Below are 18,168 nucleotides of genomic sequence, written 5' to 3' on the forward strand. Positions count from 1 at the left end.
TACTCGGCGAGATAGTGTGTTTTTGTCGCATTAAACTTTACTCTGTGATTCCCACTTGCGTAAAATCACGATCGCTAAGATAAATGGGAGTTATGACGAAAGTTTGGCTAAAATGATACGCGAGACCGCGAGAGAATCTAATTCATCGAACTGTGCGAGAAGCACTACATTAACTTCACTCGCGTCGAGAGACCCCAAGACCTTATCTCATTGTTTAACCACCGCGATATCCAATTAAGCGCAAAAATAAAATTCCCGAAGAATTTTTGTTCCCCATTCTGTTTTCCCTCGCTGGAATATTCGAGCAGATATATTCGCATAGAGATGCTAGAAAAAGGAAAGAATAGAATATTTTTGAGGTTCTTTTATGCTCGCACAAAGAAAACAAACTATAGATGTATTGACATAACGCGTGTAATAAAAAAATATTATATATACATATATATAAATCGTATATTTTATTGCTTTTATTTCGAGTAAAAAAACTTTTCTCGCTTTTCATACGATAAATATTTGCAATGTCGAGAAGAGTGAAGTTTTGTTAACTCACAAATTCTATCGAATTAAGAACTTTCTGTTCGGCGAGATTATATTTTATAACCGAAACATCGACAGATACGTGCAACTTTGAAAAACAAAAATTTCCGCAAAGACTGCGGGCTTTCCGCGTTTACCCGAAAGCCCGTGTGCGTCAACACGCGCGAATTGAACTTCGCTTTGCACACCGTAACCCCTTCTCTCCCTCTCTACACGTCTATCTTTTAATTTCCACGGCTGCGAATGAAGTTTCGCGCGCGCGGCGTGTATTTTAGGCGCCCCATTGTTTGGTTTACAATCATCGGCGGAAGGGCACCAGTGCGCGCATCGTTAGAACGGTACAGCTCCGTGACCGAGGAAAATCCGAACGTCCGACGAAAATCGATTTGGCGAGTCACGGGCAGGGGCAGGGAGGAGGGGAGGCAGGGGAGGGTCCACGATACCGGTAATTTGTGACACGCGATCTCGCACCAAATGAAAACTTGATGCCGTCACGTGGATCTGGCCGGCGCCACGCAGACGTTCCGGTTATTTCATCGAGTTCTCCACGGTACGCGTTTGCAACCGCTACGTCGCTTTTTCTCTCGGCAAAAATTCAGATCCTTTCGTTTGCGCGCACGCGCGCTCGTGAATTATTATATATTAGAATGATCAACACGCGCGCTGAAAATACGCGCGCAATACTCTCCACAGAGTTTGTCCCGCCGCGATTCGGTGTCAAAAATAATTACATATGAATACGAATAATGCAACCGTAATTGAACGTAATGTTATTGGCAATTTCGAAAGTAATGTTATTGACAACATTATATCTATGTCACATTACTTCCGCTATGACGTTATTACATCATATCACTTATACCAGAAAGTCCGCATACATGGCGGTCATTAGTTGCAATTATATTGTATTATATTGTATTATATTGTATTGCTTTTTTTTTTATAAAACTGAATTTGGCAACGTCAACCAAGAAGTGGTAATAACAAACGCGATCTTTCAGTAGCAATTTTTATTGCAATTTGCCATGGTTTAAACCGCGTAATTAAAGTCTATCAAGTGGTCTTTATGTTTTTCATTTATCATTTCAAGCTACTGCGCGAGTTTTAAGCAAAAGAAAGCGAGCACGGCGAGTTTTCAGGATCTCGTGATACGATTTTACGCACCTGGCTGTTGCAAGGTAACGAGCGAGCTGTGAATGTATAAGTGTGTGTGTGCATATGTATGCGTGTGTGTGTTTGTGTGTATGCACACACGCGCGAGCGTGTATTACAACACGAGCGCACACGTATTGTGCAGCCGACAGTCGCATGCTCGCACAAAGGATCCCATTAGACGGTACGAGCACGCAGATCCTGCCCTTTGAACGTACGCAAATCAGTGACAAGTCGCGTACGAACAGGTGCTCGAGGAGCGGACTTCTGAGCGGGAAGTGGGGAAGCAAGAAGGGAGAATGGCGGGTACATCAAGGCACTAGGCATGTCCAACGTTCCTGTTCGCCATCCTCGTGGAAATACTCGTCTTGCCCTCGAGGAGAAACGGCCCGGCGACGGTGACACGGGGAAAATGGGTTTTCGATCGGCCGGGCGCGCGCACATGGCCTCTCCCTCCTGCGACAATCCCGTAAGAACGTACCTTATGCACCTGTTCCGACCGGGACCGATCCGCGTTAATGACCGGCGAGTTTAATTGGAGGATAATAGGCCCGCGGCGACCGGGCAGATTGTTTTACCTCGAAGGACGTTTATTTCCGCGACAAAGAGATCGCGGAGAGCGAGAGCATGATATTTTTCATAATAACGTTAATGTCCGCGATCAAATGGAACGGATAAACGATCGACCGACAATTTCTCATTCGACTCCCGCGGCGTTTTTAATTATTCATGTTAAAATCCCCGATTGCAAAACGCGCCGCGCGCGTTTGCACGGTAGAAAGGTACAACGATCAACAATGATCGGTCAGATGGAGGACAGAGAAGAAAGATACACCCGAAGGAATTCAATTGTTTGGAATATTGTAATATTAATTAAAAAAGCCGGCGCGGCAAGGTTTTAGTTTTCCGGAAACTGGATGAAAACGTCGCGTTTATTACAAATGTTCGCAATTAATGCGACGATTACACGTTGAAACAGTCGGTTTATTCGCGACAATGTGGCGTTTGGTTAACCAAAAATAACCGCGCCCTACCTGCAAAATAATATCTTGTTGATGTGTATTTATTTGTTTAATGAAAGAAGAAATTGCAACTTTTTTTAACAATTGGTAAAATAATCCGACATAAAATATTTGCTGACACGTTTGTTCTGACACGTTGCTTTTGCTGTTATTAATTCCGGTAAACGATTTTAAACGCTAAAAGTAAGCGCCTTGTCAATTCAGTTTCGCAGAAGCTTATTTTAATTTTATTTTACTTCTTACGTTTTCCTACGAGAAATTTTGCAACGTATAAAATAGCAAAGTATTGTCTGATAACAAAACAAAGACGTTCAATAAACCAGCGTCGAAAAACGTCACTGAGCTGCGGCGCGAGCACACTTCGTGTACAAATATTTCGAGATGAGTAAATCATCTTCCTTTCGTTGTGAATTGAAATTGGGCGGATCTATCGTTTGTGTTTAAACGCGATGTCGCATAATATCCCGCCGAAATTAGAGTTTAAGGACGAGAATGTCGCTCTCCCCGCACGAGCCTCGCGGAAATCTCGTTTCAAGAAAAAGTGGACGGTCTGTGACAGTGGAAAATGGGATTTCGATCGTTCGCGGGACACCAAGCTGCAGCTGAAGAACGAGTTGTGGCCAGCTGCGGTGGATCGTAAAGTAGAACGGACGGACCAATCAGAATGAAAGAAGGAGACAAAGAGAAGGCTTCTTCTTCTCTTCCTCCCTTCTCTTCACTCCCCTATGATATTAAGCCAGGATATTAAACGTCGACAACGTTGAAGCGTTTCCGGCGAAGCTCGTCGCCTCGTGTTTTTTTCCTCTCCCAACAAGAAATAAAGAAAAAGAAGAGCATCCCTCAAGACTCAACGCTGCCGTAGAATTCAAAACGACGCGCACTTCGCAAACATAAACTCGGTAAATTCGCAGCTCACGCGACAATACGGTAAGAGGCCGTCTCGCGGAATGGCACGCGTAATCCTTCGAGAAACGGACTTTGCGAGACAATCTCTCATTCTCCCCCGGGGAATACGAAGATGCGAAATCACCCTCTTAACGGGGCTGCTTCGCCGCTCTGACCGAACGATAAACCCTCCCTACGGCAGTCTGTTTTCCGCGTAAAAAGTAACTGCCAACCACTTCGCTTTCGCTCGGATCCATCAGCGAACTTTACTGTTTGACGCGCATGGGAAACGTGAACCGGGAGAAAAATCTGTCGTCCGAAATGCTCGTGAATAAACTTTCGGGTGACCTGCTAACGACCGCGACGTCGCGGAAAACGACTATCAGCAGACGCGCTGGCCGTACACACACACACACACACACATACCAGCGATGACAGTAAGGATATCTGTGGGAGGATTAAACGGAGCGAGATCGAAGGGGGACGACGCCAGCTGCGATTATTTGCGAGAGAGGCGCCGTCGGAGAGAAACTCGAGTGCCACATACGTTCGCAGACTTGGAAATCGAAGAATGTGCAGTAAGGAAAACGCGCGAGCTTCGAGCGTTTCGGTGGATAGCCGGCGGGTTTCACGACGATAATCAAATGGCACGACGATAGGGGGCGATGCCGGGGAAAAATATGGGGCATTGGCAGCGCGCGGGAATAAGGATCCCGAGGCTTGCGCCGAGGTGTCGTAAAGTTACGCGCGAGTTGCGCGACACTCAGGAACGCGGGGCGCGCTTCGAGAAACGCTTCGGAACGCCGGTCAGGAGAGCCGGGTAGAAAATGTACGAGGTAAGTGAGCAGCGGGGAGTAAGAGGGTAGCAAGAGCTACTCGACTTCGGTCTCGCACATACACACATACATACACACACATGCACACACGTATGCGCGCGATGCATCGAAGTTTTTGCAGGAAAGCTGATCGGAAAGAAAGCTTTTCTTCATTACCCGCGTTTTGGCACGAGGAAAATTCCCGGCACTCTCTTCCACTGCGTCATCCGTCTTGCTTCGTTAACGGAAACTGTTCATCGTCCCCGTTGTAGTCACAGATAGAAAACGGAACGTGATCGATCGCGGACGACGACTTGTGTACAGACACGCTCGGTACAAGCAAATCAGCCGCATTGTCGGAAATCACTGCGGAATACTAAAGTCAGCTCGAAAGCGGGTAATTTATTGACTCGCAAAAGAAAATTAGTCATCAGTAGTTAATTAGCGAAACTATGTATGTAGGACATTGGCAATTTATATTAACAACGTTCCGCTATAACCGGGACGGAGAATAATTTCGTGATGGTCTCCGCGAGCGTTCATGCTCCTCGCGACACACACCGTAGTTTTGGAAACGTCGAATGAATTAGTTTGCACTGTACAAAGGACGATCTTCTGCATGAACGAGTTTGAGTTCGGCGGAACTCACGAGGTAACAACATCCATCAATATTTTCCGAAGTTATTGCAATTGTAACTGGAACACGCTCTCTCGCACGGTGAAGAAAGATATATATCGTGTGATATTGCGCTCGCTTTTTATCTCGCGGAAAAATCGTAATAAGACTTTCGCACGGCGTCTCTCTCTTACGTACTTTTTCGTTAAGATAAATTCCACATCAAATGCAACGCACGAGAACAATCTTTAAAGAAACCGCCAGCTTTTGAGAGAGACGTGAAGTAAAAGAACAATCGGATTAGAACTGAAGATTTCGCGATCTGTCGCCCGCGATATCATATTTTTTCTTTCGACAATTAGCCGCGGTGAAATATGATATCGCGGTAAAAGAAAAAAAAAACATTTGCAACGGACAAGTGGAACAATCTCTCAGGTCAGGTGCGAGATCGCGAACGAGCGAGCGAGCGAGTGATAATCTGCAACGAAGTAGCGTGATACGCGGCGCGCATAACGACCGTTCGAGGAAAAAGTTGCGGGCGCACGCGGATGGACTAATTAATTGGGGTTAAATAACTGACTATAAAATACTTGGCGTGTCGTGGTTCGCGCGCTTTCTCTCCTTTCACACACAGGGCGGGAGACTCGGGAATGAGTTGGCGGCCCGAGAGTTCAGTCGAGTCGAGTCGGTTGGCGGGCGCGACTCCGAGGAGCCCAGGTAGGTACGTTTAATGAGGTTGATAATGGGTGGTTATACAGTTCTCTACCCCCTTCGTCTCGGCGCCAATAGCTCCCCCCCTCCCCCTCGTCCTCCATTACCGCACGTTCTCTTCTTCTACGAGCCTCGCCTTTCTTCCCAGCAGAGTTACTCATTGATTCCGCGTTGCGGGGGTTAATCGGGCCACGAGAATTTCGTATTTCAGCGGGTTTTCAGCCCTTACTCGAGTTTAAACACTTGCCCGGGGAAGTGGCGTTAATTGGACCCCGGAATTCTACGCCATGTTGGAAAACCGCTCGTCTACGAGCTTCTAGTTCTACACGGCGATTTCACGAAAACGATAGCGGATTCTACCAGTCGATTCGCACCGTTCGCGTTATCCTTACGATAATCTTCGATTCTGCTGAGCCCGTCTCTAGCTCTCGGAAAATGTCCCCCTTCCCTCGCGATCCGTGCGAGACAATGGGAAACTAGGTCGAGCTATGCGAAAGGACGCGGCGTTTAAGACAGCGTTCGAGCAATAATCGTGTTTTGATGAGCAATTATCGCTCTTACTTACGGATGCGCTTTTAACCCTTTCCTCCCTCACAATTCGCTTGTAAAAATACGCTTTGTCGCCGTGGCTTTCTTAAGACACGTTGTCATCACTGTCGTCGCACCTTGTGACACACACGTTCCGCCTTTTTTCGCACGCGGAATGAATAATCGAGTGTTCTTCATTCGCACGCCTTCCCTACGCGCAAAGGGTGTAATGCGCCGTGAATAAAGCGCGCGTGAGGGAGTCACGTCGCGGAAACGCGTAGTAAACAGCGGTAGTTGTAAAATGTCGAGGAAAACAAGGTCTTGCTCTTCCCCGTCGTCGTTGTCGTCGTCGTCGTCGTCGTCATCCCAGAGAATACAGAAACACACGATGAATGAATTCATTTCCGGACGCGGAATATATACATATATATATACGCGTCCGAGGTTGTTAAGATCCACGCGAATTGTCAAACTGCTCGTAATGCGAGCATAAAAGCAAATCTCCGATTCCGACCTAGCCGACAATATTTGGGAACAATTCGACTGCGATGACGACGAGACACACAGTTGAAATCCGCTCGAGCGTAAACTCGAAGCGTCATGAAAGTTGTCCGCGTCGCTCGATCATTCCCTTCGCCGCGTGGTCGAGAAACACGACTCGAACGATTGGCCGTTGAAACTGCCGCTAAAGATTGTACGTTCGCGATTGTACGTTTACATTGCGAGTGTAAACTGCAGCTGTCGAATCGGTCAAATCTCGTGCGATCGCGAGGATTGGTGAACGCGATCGCGCGGCTTTCGAAAAGCTATCACGCCGTCTCGGCCGTGTGCGCGCGTGTGGATCTTTCATAACTCGGTTTTGTGATTTATAGCGACCTCGGCGATTTTTCACCGGCCAGCCTACGAAATAAAGTGATTGATTGCGCGCGAGAAAGTGCGACGGCGAGTGGTGTGAGGGCCAGGCGGGCCAGAAAGAGAAAGAGAGAGCGGGAGAAAGGAAGAGAGCGAGATATATTTGTCAAGATCTCTCCCCGGGTGGATCGTTAATTTACGATTGTTAATTCGCGAAAGAGTTACCCCGCGGTCGGGGCACAAAGACGAAGTTAGTTTGGACACGCGATAAATTCGTCGTGATATACGACGTGGCCGCTCTGTGCGCGCATTAATGTTCTGTTAATCAGTAGCGAAGCATCTATATAATTAGTGGCGGTGGCTTCAATTTGTCGGTAATGAGATCGTTAAGTGGCACAAAGGAAAATACATCCGGCAATTGTTGCATCTCTCTTGTAATTGCACGTGCTAATAAATTTATTGCGGCACTTAACAAGCAACTCCGCGCTGCTCCCGCGTTATAGTCCGTTCTGCCCTCTCTGATTAAAATATTAATTAAGAAGTTCAACTTTTTTATACAAGGAATTCTCTCAGCTCTCCGACGCTTGCCAAGAGATATTTATCCTGTAGAATCTCAAATTGCGTTTGAGAAGATTTTCTTCTGGACTCTCGCGATATTTTTGTCCAGAGTAAACAACCAAATGTTTATCCATGAAACAATTATCCGCGAGTCAATACCGCAATTTTTTTTTCTTTTGTTTTTTCTTTCACTTTCTTTTAATTGGTTGTCACTGTCGGAAAAATAACCGTTATACAAGCATGCGTTTTAGACGAAAGAACATTTGCATTTGCATGCAACGTTAACATAAAATGTTACGTACACAACGCAAATGAGCGGGTGATTAAAATCTCTCACACTCTCTTTCTTCCACGAATGTTATAAATTTCTGGACGTAGATTCCGAAGCGTAGATTATGTGCGTGGCGAAAAAAAAATATCAACGTCGACAACTCTGTTGTTTTCTTTTTTTGTTTTTTTTGTTTTTTTCATTTTTTATGTAGATATTTTTACACACAGAAATCCGAAGATCTCTGCAAAGCGCAAAGAGAGAAAAAAGAAATCCGCGATATGACAGACATTGAAGTGCGATGGTTGCGCGCGCGCGAAGGATAATCGAGCTACGTGACAATGAGCGACGACGACGACGACAACGAGAGCGAAGTGTAACTGATGTCCATTATAGATCGGGCATGACCACCCTTCACGCGACACGTGAAAACCAACGCACACATATGCACACACACACACACACACACAGGGCACATATAGGAAACGAAGGAACATGGTACAATGTCAGAATTACGAAGCGGTATTACATCGTCGGTAGGCCGATGATGAAAATGCGGCAATGATAAATGCTGCTTTTTCCCTTCGTCGAATGTCGTTAGCGTGTCGCGCCCGCGATTCATCATTGGTAATTAGCCATGAAACCCCTCACGACACACAAGTGCTTTAGCATGAGTGCCGGGAGTGTATATGAAGAATTGCACGTATATCTGGCACAAAGAGAGAACCGCGACGTTGAAATAACGATAAGCGGCGAGATATAGCAAAAATACTCCATTAAACTTGCACGAGCCGCGATCAAGTGACAAATCACGATGACTTTTGGAGGACGGACAAGCAAGATCTGATCTCTCACCCGAAGACATTATCTGCGTCTTTTATTTTTTGGAACGTTTTTGTATGAAAAATTCGCACAGCGCGCACTCAACACTATCTTGTCGCGATATAAAAATTGTGTCGCTATTTAAAAAGAGAGAAGTTCTCTCTATAAAGAGATTTGAGATTTTACAACAGTAACAAGAGCGAGCGAAAGATGTAGCGCGAAGAAGCGGCAGGAAACGAAGCTAACAAGCGTTAAAAAAAAAAAAAAAAAAAAAAATAGGAAGAAGAAGAAAAACACAAAAATAACATTTATATTACATATACATTCTGCAAGATGTCGATAAGAAACATCAAATCGATACATAGACATTTATATACGTGCATATTGGTATCGAATATCGTTTTCGGGGGATATGATAAAATCGGCGATTGCGGTAACAGGACGCGCTCGGCAAAGATCGCGAAACCGTAAAATTGAATTAAAATCGATGACAGCGTTTCGCTTCGCCGGATTCCCAATAACGTTACCGTTAGCACGTTGCGCGTTTTTTTTCCGCCTATTCGGTGAAACGATCCAATTTCGTTGTTCCGGGTACTCCGCGTGTCGGGCCCGTTGCTCGTGGGAGACGAGCATGTGTGTTCTGCGCGACGGCCCGATCGTTTGCGTGACAATTAGAAAGAAGACAAATTCGTGGGAGCCAATAGCAGGGAGGAAAGAGGAATAGAACTCGGCTGCGTGCAGCACAATTCGTTTTCGTTCATCATCGTCGAGGGCGCACACGCGCGCTTTCTCAATTCGTCACGACACGACGACAGGGATCCGCGCGCGCGCGCGCGCGAGAAGTTAAAAGGTCGTTAGCTGAATTCGCAGTAGCGCGCGAACTCAAAACACCGCCATAATTTACGCGTTCGTGTATCCCACTCGACCCCGTCGCGAGATCGTATCACATTGCGCAGGTGTCTGGCTTGCATTCTCTTGGCCGAAGGGACATGCACATGCGAGCAGCACACGGAAACGCTGTTTAACAATTCCATTCTTGTCCGCGAGAAAACGTTTTCGCTTAACCCGCCGGTTTTGTGTGCCGGGGTGCTAACTCCCCAGCGAGCTTATACGGAAGACAGAGAGAAAGAGTCTTCAGTTTCTCAATTGCACTGCGCGTGTCCGCATAACCGGATCCCGATCTTAATTTTCGTCCCCCGATGCGCATACAGAAAGACACTTGAAGCCCGACGGGTTTCGCGGGATGACATATTTCGTGAAAAATAATGTCCTTTAAAAAATGGATCGACCCCATCGTATACGTACATTCAACATGACCGCTGCTAAATTTCTTTCTTTGTTCGTTTCTCCGCTTGACAATTAATCGAAGTACTCTGCGCTGTAAACCTTTCACGTACTTTTGATCACTTTTACGTGCCTATGTCCGATAAATATTGGCTCTCTCTCGGAGAAGTCCAATATTTCAAAGAATAATTCTCTGGAAACGCCGTTGGAAACCTGATGGAAAGTTATTTTTTGCTCTAATTTTTCAATTTTCTGTCGAGAATAAAAACGTGCTTGTTTTTTTTATCATCGAGAACAAATGAATCATTGTTTAAATTAAATATGTTGCGATGATTGAAATATCGTTTGTAATACACGCGCGCGCGCGCGTATATTTAATATTCTAATTAGTTTTTAGAAAAGTACGAGTTTACGTGTCCGCACGAGGAACGGTAAATCTGCGCCGCTTTGCACAGAACGAAAAGCTGATAACGTCACCGTTAGACGCGCGCGGGAGAGTAAGAGAAAGAGCGGGGATTTTATCGGGCCAATGGCTCGTTTAAGTCATTAGCTCCAGGACGTCTATGCGCGTCGGTGTTGCACGTACGTCGGCGTGAAAGAAATTAATTTCGCGATAGCACAGTCGGGCTACTTGTGCGCCGCACTTTGAAGTTGCCCTCGATATATCACGATGAACCGTATGCATAAACATACGGTTCACTCCTAATGAGTCTCTCGCTACTGTATATAGCGTCGTCATTCTCGCGCGTCCGCAAATTCTCGGGAAATAACGTACTATATCTTTTTTTTTTTTTCATCATTTCACTCAGAGAGACAGGGATCGTTTCGTGCAATTTGATTCAGCAAAAAAAAAAAAAAAAAAATAGAAATATGCAGAACGAGGCAAAGAAAAGGAAAACAAACGCATTACCGTTCGAATTCCGAAAACTTCGGTTATTAAGACTATTAAAATATGATAAGTCGCAAAAAGTTAAGCAGCTTCGAAATAATACCGCGGCTCTTAAGTACGCTGTGCTCAACTTTAACGACAAGCTGGATGAGAGCAAAATAATTAAAAAGCTTTATATGCGCGCTCTCGCCGAAACTTACTTATTGAAATACCTGTGAGATCAATTTTTTACGCGGCTACGAGAAATATTAACCCTCTCCCTCTCTTTCCGTACATAACTTCGACGTTTCAAGAATTACGGTTTCACGTAGAGAGGAGCGGAGTATATGTAACGTGCTGTTTAAATAACTGAATCATTTAACGTATTTGTATGCGTTTTTCATTCGCGTTTTCAAGCTGCATTCTGCCGACTGAAACGAATACATTCAATATGTACGATAAAATTGAAAGCACGATATGAAAATACTTTTTTTTTTTTTTTTTTAAATTGCGAATGTAGATTGCGAAACACGTAATTCGAAGCTTATCGTCAGTTTTTAGAGAAAGCGCTCGTCTATCGTAAGCGAATAGCGTTGATGCACTTTGATGCAGTGGACCGAGCGCGCGCGCGCACATCATTATACATTCCCCTTTGCTCAACGGCAAAGGTAGAATGCATGAGGAACGGGCGCGGTGCGTGGTGAACAAAAAAAAAAAAAAAAAAACAACCCTGAGAGATCCACACACTCACGTCGTTGAAGATACTACAGGGTACGCTAAAAAGCAGCTGTGCATATTTATCTAACGTGCGCGCGTTCTATTTCGCTACCGCGCGCGCTACACGGAGAGATTTCGGTAAGCGCGTGCGCGCGCGCGCGAAGCGAGCACGGTATTGCTAGTTTAATAGCGATTCCGCGTGCAAATACACAAGGGTGTGTCGACGGCGGTTTGATGTTTGCGAATTAGGTGCAATCAAACGCAAAATCACACCGGCAAATATCACACGATTTACCAATCACAGACCGCCCGCAATTAATTGCTCGACGCGCTCTCGTTGAAAGACACGATTTCACGAATGCGAGAGTTTCGGGCGCGCTATCGCGTATCGCCGTCTTAAGCGCACGTATTTCAACTATTTCGCGAAAAAATATAGTTTTACAATAACCAACAGTTATATTTGTTCGAACGTGCAGTGATATTCGATGTTTATTGAATTATTTTTTTTTTTGTTGCTTTACACAACGTGCAACGAAAATTGGTAATTTAAAAAAAACAGCCCGGTATTCGGCAAAAATCAATAAATGATATATATTTTTTTTGGTCGTTGCTCTCCTGTTTAGATGTATTTGTTATTTGTTTTAATTGTGAGTGTCTCTTTGTGAAAAAAATTAACAGAAAGTCTCTAATATTAACACGCGCGACGGGTTTAATATTCTTAATATTACAGCTTTTACGCAATCGGGTTTCAAATTGTATGTCTGCTCAATTAAAAATATTCGTCGAGAATTAATTAAAAAGAAAGCGTTTAGTATCTTCTTTTATAGAACATATATATATATATATATATGTTCTTCAAGTTTTAAATTATAAAAGAAGCATTTCATTTTCCGATAGTCAAGTTTTTTTTCTACAAATAGTCTCGTATTACGGATAATGATAAAAATATAAAGATTTTACGCTTTGTTGAAAAATCTGTCTCATTAGCGCCTGCGTAACGGAATCGAAAAGTACCCGTTGTTTGGACAATGTTTGTTACAGTGGACTGTATATAATTATGCGAGTTGCACTTTGTACTAAAAACCTTTATTTTATGATTTTTGCAATATTACATATATTGAGTTCGCTTGGCGCGCGCACACATCCGTACTACTAACTAACTGTAAAAAAAGGGGGGGGGGTTAGAGCGCGCCTCTACTGCGCAGCATCAGGCACGGAGCGAAACAAGCTTAAAGAAGCTCGCGCGCGTGACTTGAACTGAAACTAAGGAAAACTCTTAAACACCCGTGTTAATAAAAGCATCAGTAAAATAAAGAAACTTTAGGACAAGTGATAAGTCGCTCCTCCGGTCTAAATAAGATATAGCCGGCGCGTCAATCACTTGCCGTCAGACGTCGTTCTCGAAATAGGAAATACGCGATAATTGTTTCACGGAACCTTCAAGTTATGTACTTAACAAATCAAATTGCTCTAAGTAAAGGATAGTAGATTGACGTTGAGTCTTTAAAGAGCACTTGTTCAGTAATTAATTTAATCTGTCCATTATCGAATTGCGTGCGTTAATTTGTACAGTAACCGTAAGATTTATAGCGCCATTTCAGAATGCGAATACAAGTAATACGTACAGTAATAAATATAGTCCAGAATTCTACGCAGTCGTTACATAAAAAGAGTTTTCTAAGATTTTGATAATATTATTCCGATAAAAGAAATAAAAACAGTTGATTTTAATGACACAAAACAGAATAGACGTGACATTTATAATATTATAATTGACGTTGGACAAATTTTTAATGAACGGAAGAAATAAACATAATAATACATTTAATTTAAAATGACATTATTAATAGTTGATGGCAAATCTATTTAAGTTATGTAATATAAAATTTTCATTCTCTCTCTCTCTCTTTTCCTTCTTTCTCTTTTTCTCTTTCGTGATCAATTCCGTGCCGGCTAATAAGACTAATTGAAATAGATCGAATATATTTAATAGAATCCACATCTACTAAGAGAAATAATACAATCTTCAAGAGCGCTAAATAAACGTGCGAAATAGTTTTTAAGGTGTAAATTAATACGTATGTTTATTCGACTTTATTTTAATTTGAAAAACTACTATTAGATTCGATTTCATCTCGTATGTAGAAAGAGCTCTTTCTTTTTCTTCCTTGAATTAATGTGAAAAAAAATATAAAAATCGTGTGAGGCATCGCTCAATATCTCGCAAACTCAATCTTAAAAAAATAATTTTCGATGTTCTTATATGAAAAACGTACGTTATATGAAAGTACAATATCACCATGTTAGCATTAGAGATTTTATTAATTTCTCATCGCGCGTGTACCGTATAATATAATAAAACTCGTCGATACTTACTACAAACCAACAAACGAACACAAATGCATTGGAATAAAAATCTCGCTTGCAAAAAGCTGGTGTGCGTATCGAGTATCGCGACTATACATCCAATTGAAACGGACGCTCACATTGGCAATAGCGCTATAAACGTCCGCATTTATATATTCGCAAACGTGCGTAAACTACACCTGCCCAGATTATCTGTTTTATTCGCTTTCGCGCGATAAAAACTCTCTCTCGCGGGCTTCCCCGACAGCTTTAGGCGGCGTGCATAAATCGAGAAGCTGTAATAATTTTGCGAATCGTAAGTCGCGGGGTCGAAAGCCGCGCGCGCGGCTTTATCGATATCTCTCCTCGCGCGAGTAACTCACGTGACGACTAGATTTAAGGGTGCGAGCGTTTATTACCGAGCTTATCGAGGTGCGTATCGAGGAGGAGAAAGCCCGACGCGATTAAAAACGGACCGAGTTCACGTCCTCCCGTTCGTCCACCGTCGGTATCAGGACGCGTGGGATTTCCGCGACTAATTCGGGAACTAATTCGGGCGGGCAATTAACGACGGCGCGGGAAGAGGCAAGGGGGACGAATTTACGGAGCCTTCGGTCGTCGAGCGCGATAATTCGGCGCGCGCTAAGTCATTAGCCCGCGCGATTACGGCGCAAGGCGCGCATAATGGCGCCGGCGTATTTCAAGCGGCTCCCTAATCCTCCGAAGGCGCACTGTGCAAACCACCACGTGCCGATGTGACGCGCGCCACCGTCGCGGAAATCTCGCAATTACTCCCCTTGAGATTTCTGGCTGTTTGTCTCGCCGCACGCGCGCGACGTTTGGAATAATCGCTCGGACGCGAGTAAACGGATGATCACCGGCACGATCTACGACGGTGTTCCGTCCCGCCTGGTTAAAGAACTCATTTCCCAGCCGGGGCGGCCGAGAAAGAGAGAGTAATTATTATCACGCAAGAGAGAGAGAGAGAGAGAGAGGATAAGGGAGAGTTCACCGGAACTAACTTCCGCCGTGACAATTTATACTTGCCACGATTCGTATAGGCGATTGCGGTAGTAGAGGAGAACGCGGTAGAGAGGAAATATAGACCGAAAGAAAGACGGCCAAAGTGGACGAGAAAAGAAGAAAACAGGTCGGAGGGGACAGGACGAGGAGATGGCACAATGCCGACGTTTCCATTTGAAATGCGTCTATTTTTGGTTACTCGTTCTTTATCGTTCACGGCGCGCCGCGTGTCTTTCTGGCGATCCCAATCGATATGAAGAAAAACTTTCTGGGACAAGAGACTTTTCGCCCCAATCAGCGATGTCGATTCGGGGAATACGAATTTTTCGCGGCGAGAAAAGTTCGACGACCGAACGCGCAAATGCAGCTGCGACGACTCGTCGCAGCGGGCCGAGTTTTACGCTCGCCACACCGTATATGTTTCGCATGCGATTTCCCGATCAACGGGAGTATACATGTATAATTTCTTGCTTCGCGCTACACCACCACGATTGTTCTCGCGAGACCGACGTTTTCCCGACGCGATGCAACGCGGAACGGAATACACGATCGCGGGCAATCTCGTTCGTTCAAATTACGGCCAGTCCCGTAATCACCTACTGACTTTTATCATACGCGTGATAAACAAACCGCGATCGTAAAAGACGCCCGTAAACCGTCCCCGTCGGTCGCGGAAGAGAGAAAATCGCGACAGCGCACAGTTATAAATGCGCGCACGCGGACCTCGTGCGGAACGATCGTAAAAACTGCGCAACGAGCCATCCTCTTTCCTAGCCCTTCTCGAGAATGTTTTCGATCGCGAGGTCCTTGATAAAAAAAAAAAATAATAATCAAGCGCAGAGGATCTCGAGTCACGATTGCAGCTTTTTCAAAGGAGCTTCACCGGGGGGGACGAGGAAAGGGAGACGTATATCGCAATTGCGTGTCGTGCATAAACGTCGTTGAGATTGCAGGTGTGCGCAGCGGTGTGTGCGGGGCGGAGGAGAGAATGCAATGCCTTTGCACGGAGATTTACCTGATAACGGATCGTTCAGCGCGAATGCCCATGTCGCGATGTAGAACACCGAGATCGCGAGAGCGGGCAGCATATTGTTACGTGGACGACGCGGCTACGTCAACTGAGGAGTAAACGCCGCGCGCCGCGACGCGTACCTGCCGGTTCCGCTTTGCCGCCAACCGAAGCGAGCGCCTGCGTGCTGCATGCACCCTACGGCGTCCCGCGACTTTCGCGAGAGGACGAACGAGAGGAGTTAGTGTAGTAGCAGGACGAGAGCGATATACCTGTCGATTTGTCAGGTGCGATTCAGACGCGCGCGAGCGCGGTGAAGCGCGCGCGTGGATTCTTGAAGGGATGAAAGGGTGAAGGAGTTATACGGGGGAGTGTGTATGCACAAGAGAGGTATGCAAGAAGTAACCGCTCTTCTCATTACCTCTCGAAAGAACTTGAAAAGATGTCGAAACTTACGCTGAATATTTTCCGGAAAGACGCTCGGATGTCGACGAGCTCTCTTTTTTTTTTCTCGTGGGAACTTAGTTTTCGAGATTTATTTACACACTGAAGAAACAAAAAACGTAATTATAATCAAAAAATGAGATTTATTAAATATATTTTTATAATTTAGACTTAGAATTTTTAATGAAATTATTGCCTTGTTGTACGCGTGAGATTATGTATAATCTAGGAAATGTAAGATACTTTAACACTTGTGATTAATGTAAATTTTTCCGTAATTTGCAGAGAAACGTATACGCAAGAAATGGAACTTGTCTAATTGCGAGTCCACTTTTATTCTGATTAACGAGGACGCCTGTCGAAAAAGTCGCGAGAAAGAGCGAGTTTGCATGGTAATTACTTTCGCAATAATTACATTGCCTTGTAATCGTTCTAACGATCTTATTTCGCTCCGCATCTGCTTCTTGTTCAGCGCAGACGAATTTTAAAGCATCGTGATATTTTCATTTTATAGCGAACCGGAGATTTTTTAATTATAAAATTTAACTTACATTCCTCTTGACGCTCGACTGCAATACATATCCTAATTGAGAATTTTCAGATACATTTAAAAGTGCACGTTTCCACATAATTCTCGTATCCGATTGAATTTTTATTACGTAAATAGAAGACGAGAAAAACACATTATTAATGTGACTTCGATCAAAATAAAATAATATTAACAAATGAATATCAATCAAATATAGATATTCACTTTTTTTTTATACTAGCACAACACAGGCGCGCGCTACGCGCACGCTATTATTGCTTTTATTTTAACTTGTAGTGTGAGTGAGCTTAACCTGTCACCACAATGACAGCTAATATATACGTCCTACAAACAATGTAATACACATGATGTACATATAAGAGATATTAGAAATAACGCATGAAAATCTAACTCAAAAAATAAAAGAAAAAAGGGAGAATAGAAAAACAACACGTGACTAAAGTCATGTGACAGGGACAAGAGTAAAATAGAGAATATTATATATATTATATATAATATTCTATATATATATATATATATATATATATATATCTATATATAATACATACACACACATATCTATATATATACCATAATCACGTGACTAAAGCGGCCGGGTCAATGACCGCGCCAAGGCCGCGCGGCCGGGTCAATGACCGCGCCAAGGCCGCGCGGCCGGGTCAGTGACCCCGCCAAGGTCGCGCGGCCGAGGTCAGTGACCTTACGGTAGTATGTACATAATATATATAATATACAATATAAAGTATAATATTATACTTTATATATTGTATACTATATATAATAAATTATATGTATAATATACATTATTTAATGTTATATATAATATAAATTACAATCACGTTACTTTAAATAGTCACGTATTGTTTTTCTACTCTTTTCTGTCAAGTGACTTTACTTGACTTTACTTTAGTCACGTTTTTAATTTTCTCCACGTATACGACGAACTGTCAAAATCGCTTTTCTGTCATTATTTACTCTCTCGATCTTACCGATTCGATTCGACTCGACTCGACTCGATCAACTAATTAATCGGCAACGCGGAAAAGAGACAATAGATGCAATACATTCAATATCAAAACGCGCATTTCGCGGTACATATGGATTTTTTATATAGGAGAATCACGTTTCAAAATCAGTATTTTAATCATTCTTTTACACATA

At 43.8% G+C, this 18,168-nt stretch overlaps 1 protein-coding gene across 1 annotated transcript in view; it reads right to left on the minus strand.

The window, feature by feature from the left end:
• The window catches only part of LOC109852158 (protein amalgam-like), a 77,410-nt gene extending 61,318 nt beyond the window's left edge, over nucleotides 1-16,092 (minus strand). The window contains exon 1 of the mRNA XM_020423041.1: nucleotides 16,020-16,092. Coding sequence (XP_020278630.1) covers nucleotides 16,020-16,092 — 73 coding nt within the window. The remainder of the gene's footprint in view (nucleotides 1-16,019) is intronic.
• Between the last annotated feature and the right edge of the window lie 2,076 nt (nucleotides 16,093-18,168).

Source organism: Pseudomyrmex gracilis, unplaced genomic scaffold (genome assembly GCF_002006095.1).
Source record: "Pseudomyrmex gracilis isolate BER0280 unplaced genomic scaffold, ASM200609v1 scaffold_25, whole genome shotgun sequence".
Lineage (NCBI taxonomy): Eukaryota > Metazoa > Arthropoda > Insecta > Hymenoptera > Formicidae > Pseudomyrmex > Pseudomyrmex gracilis.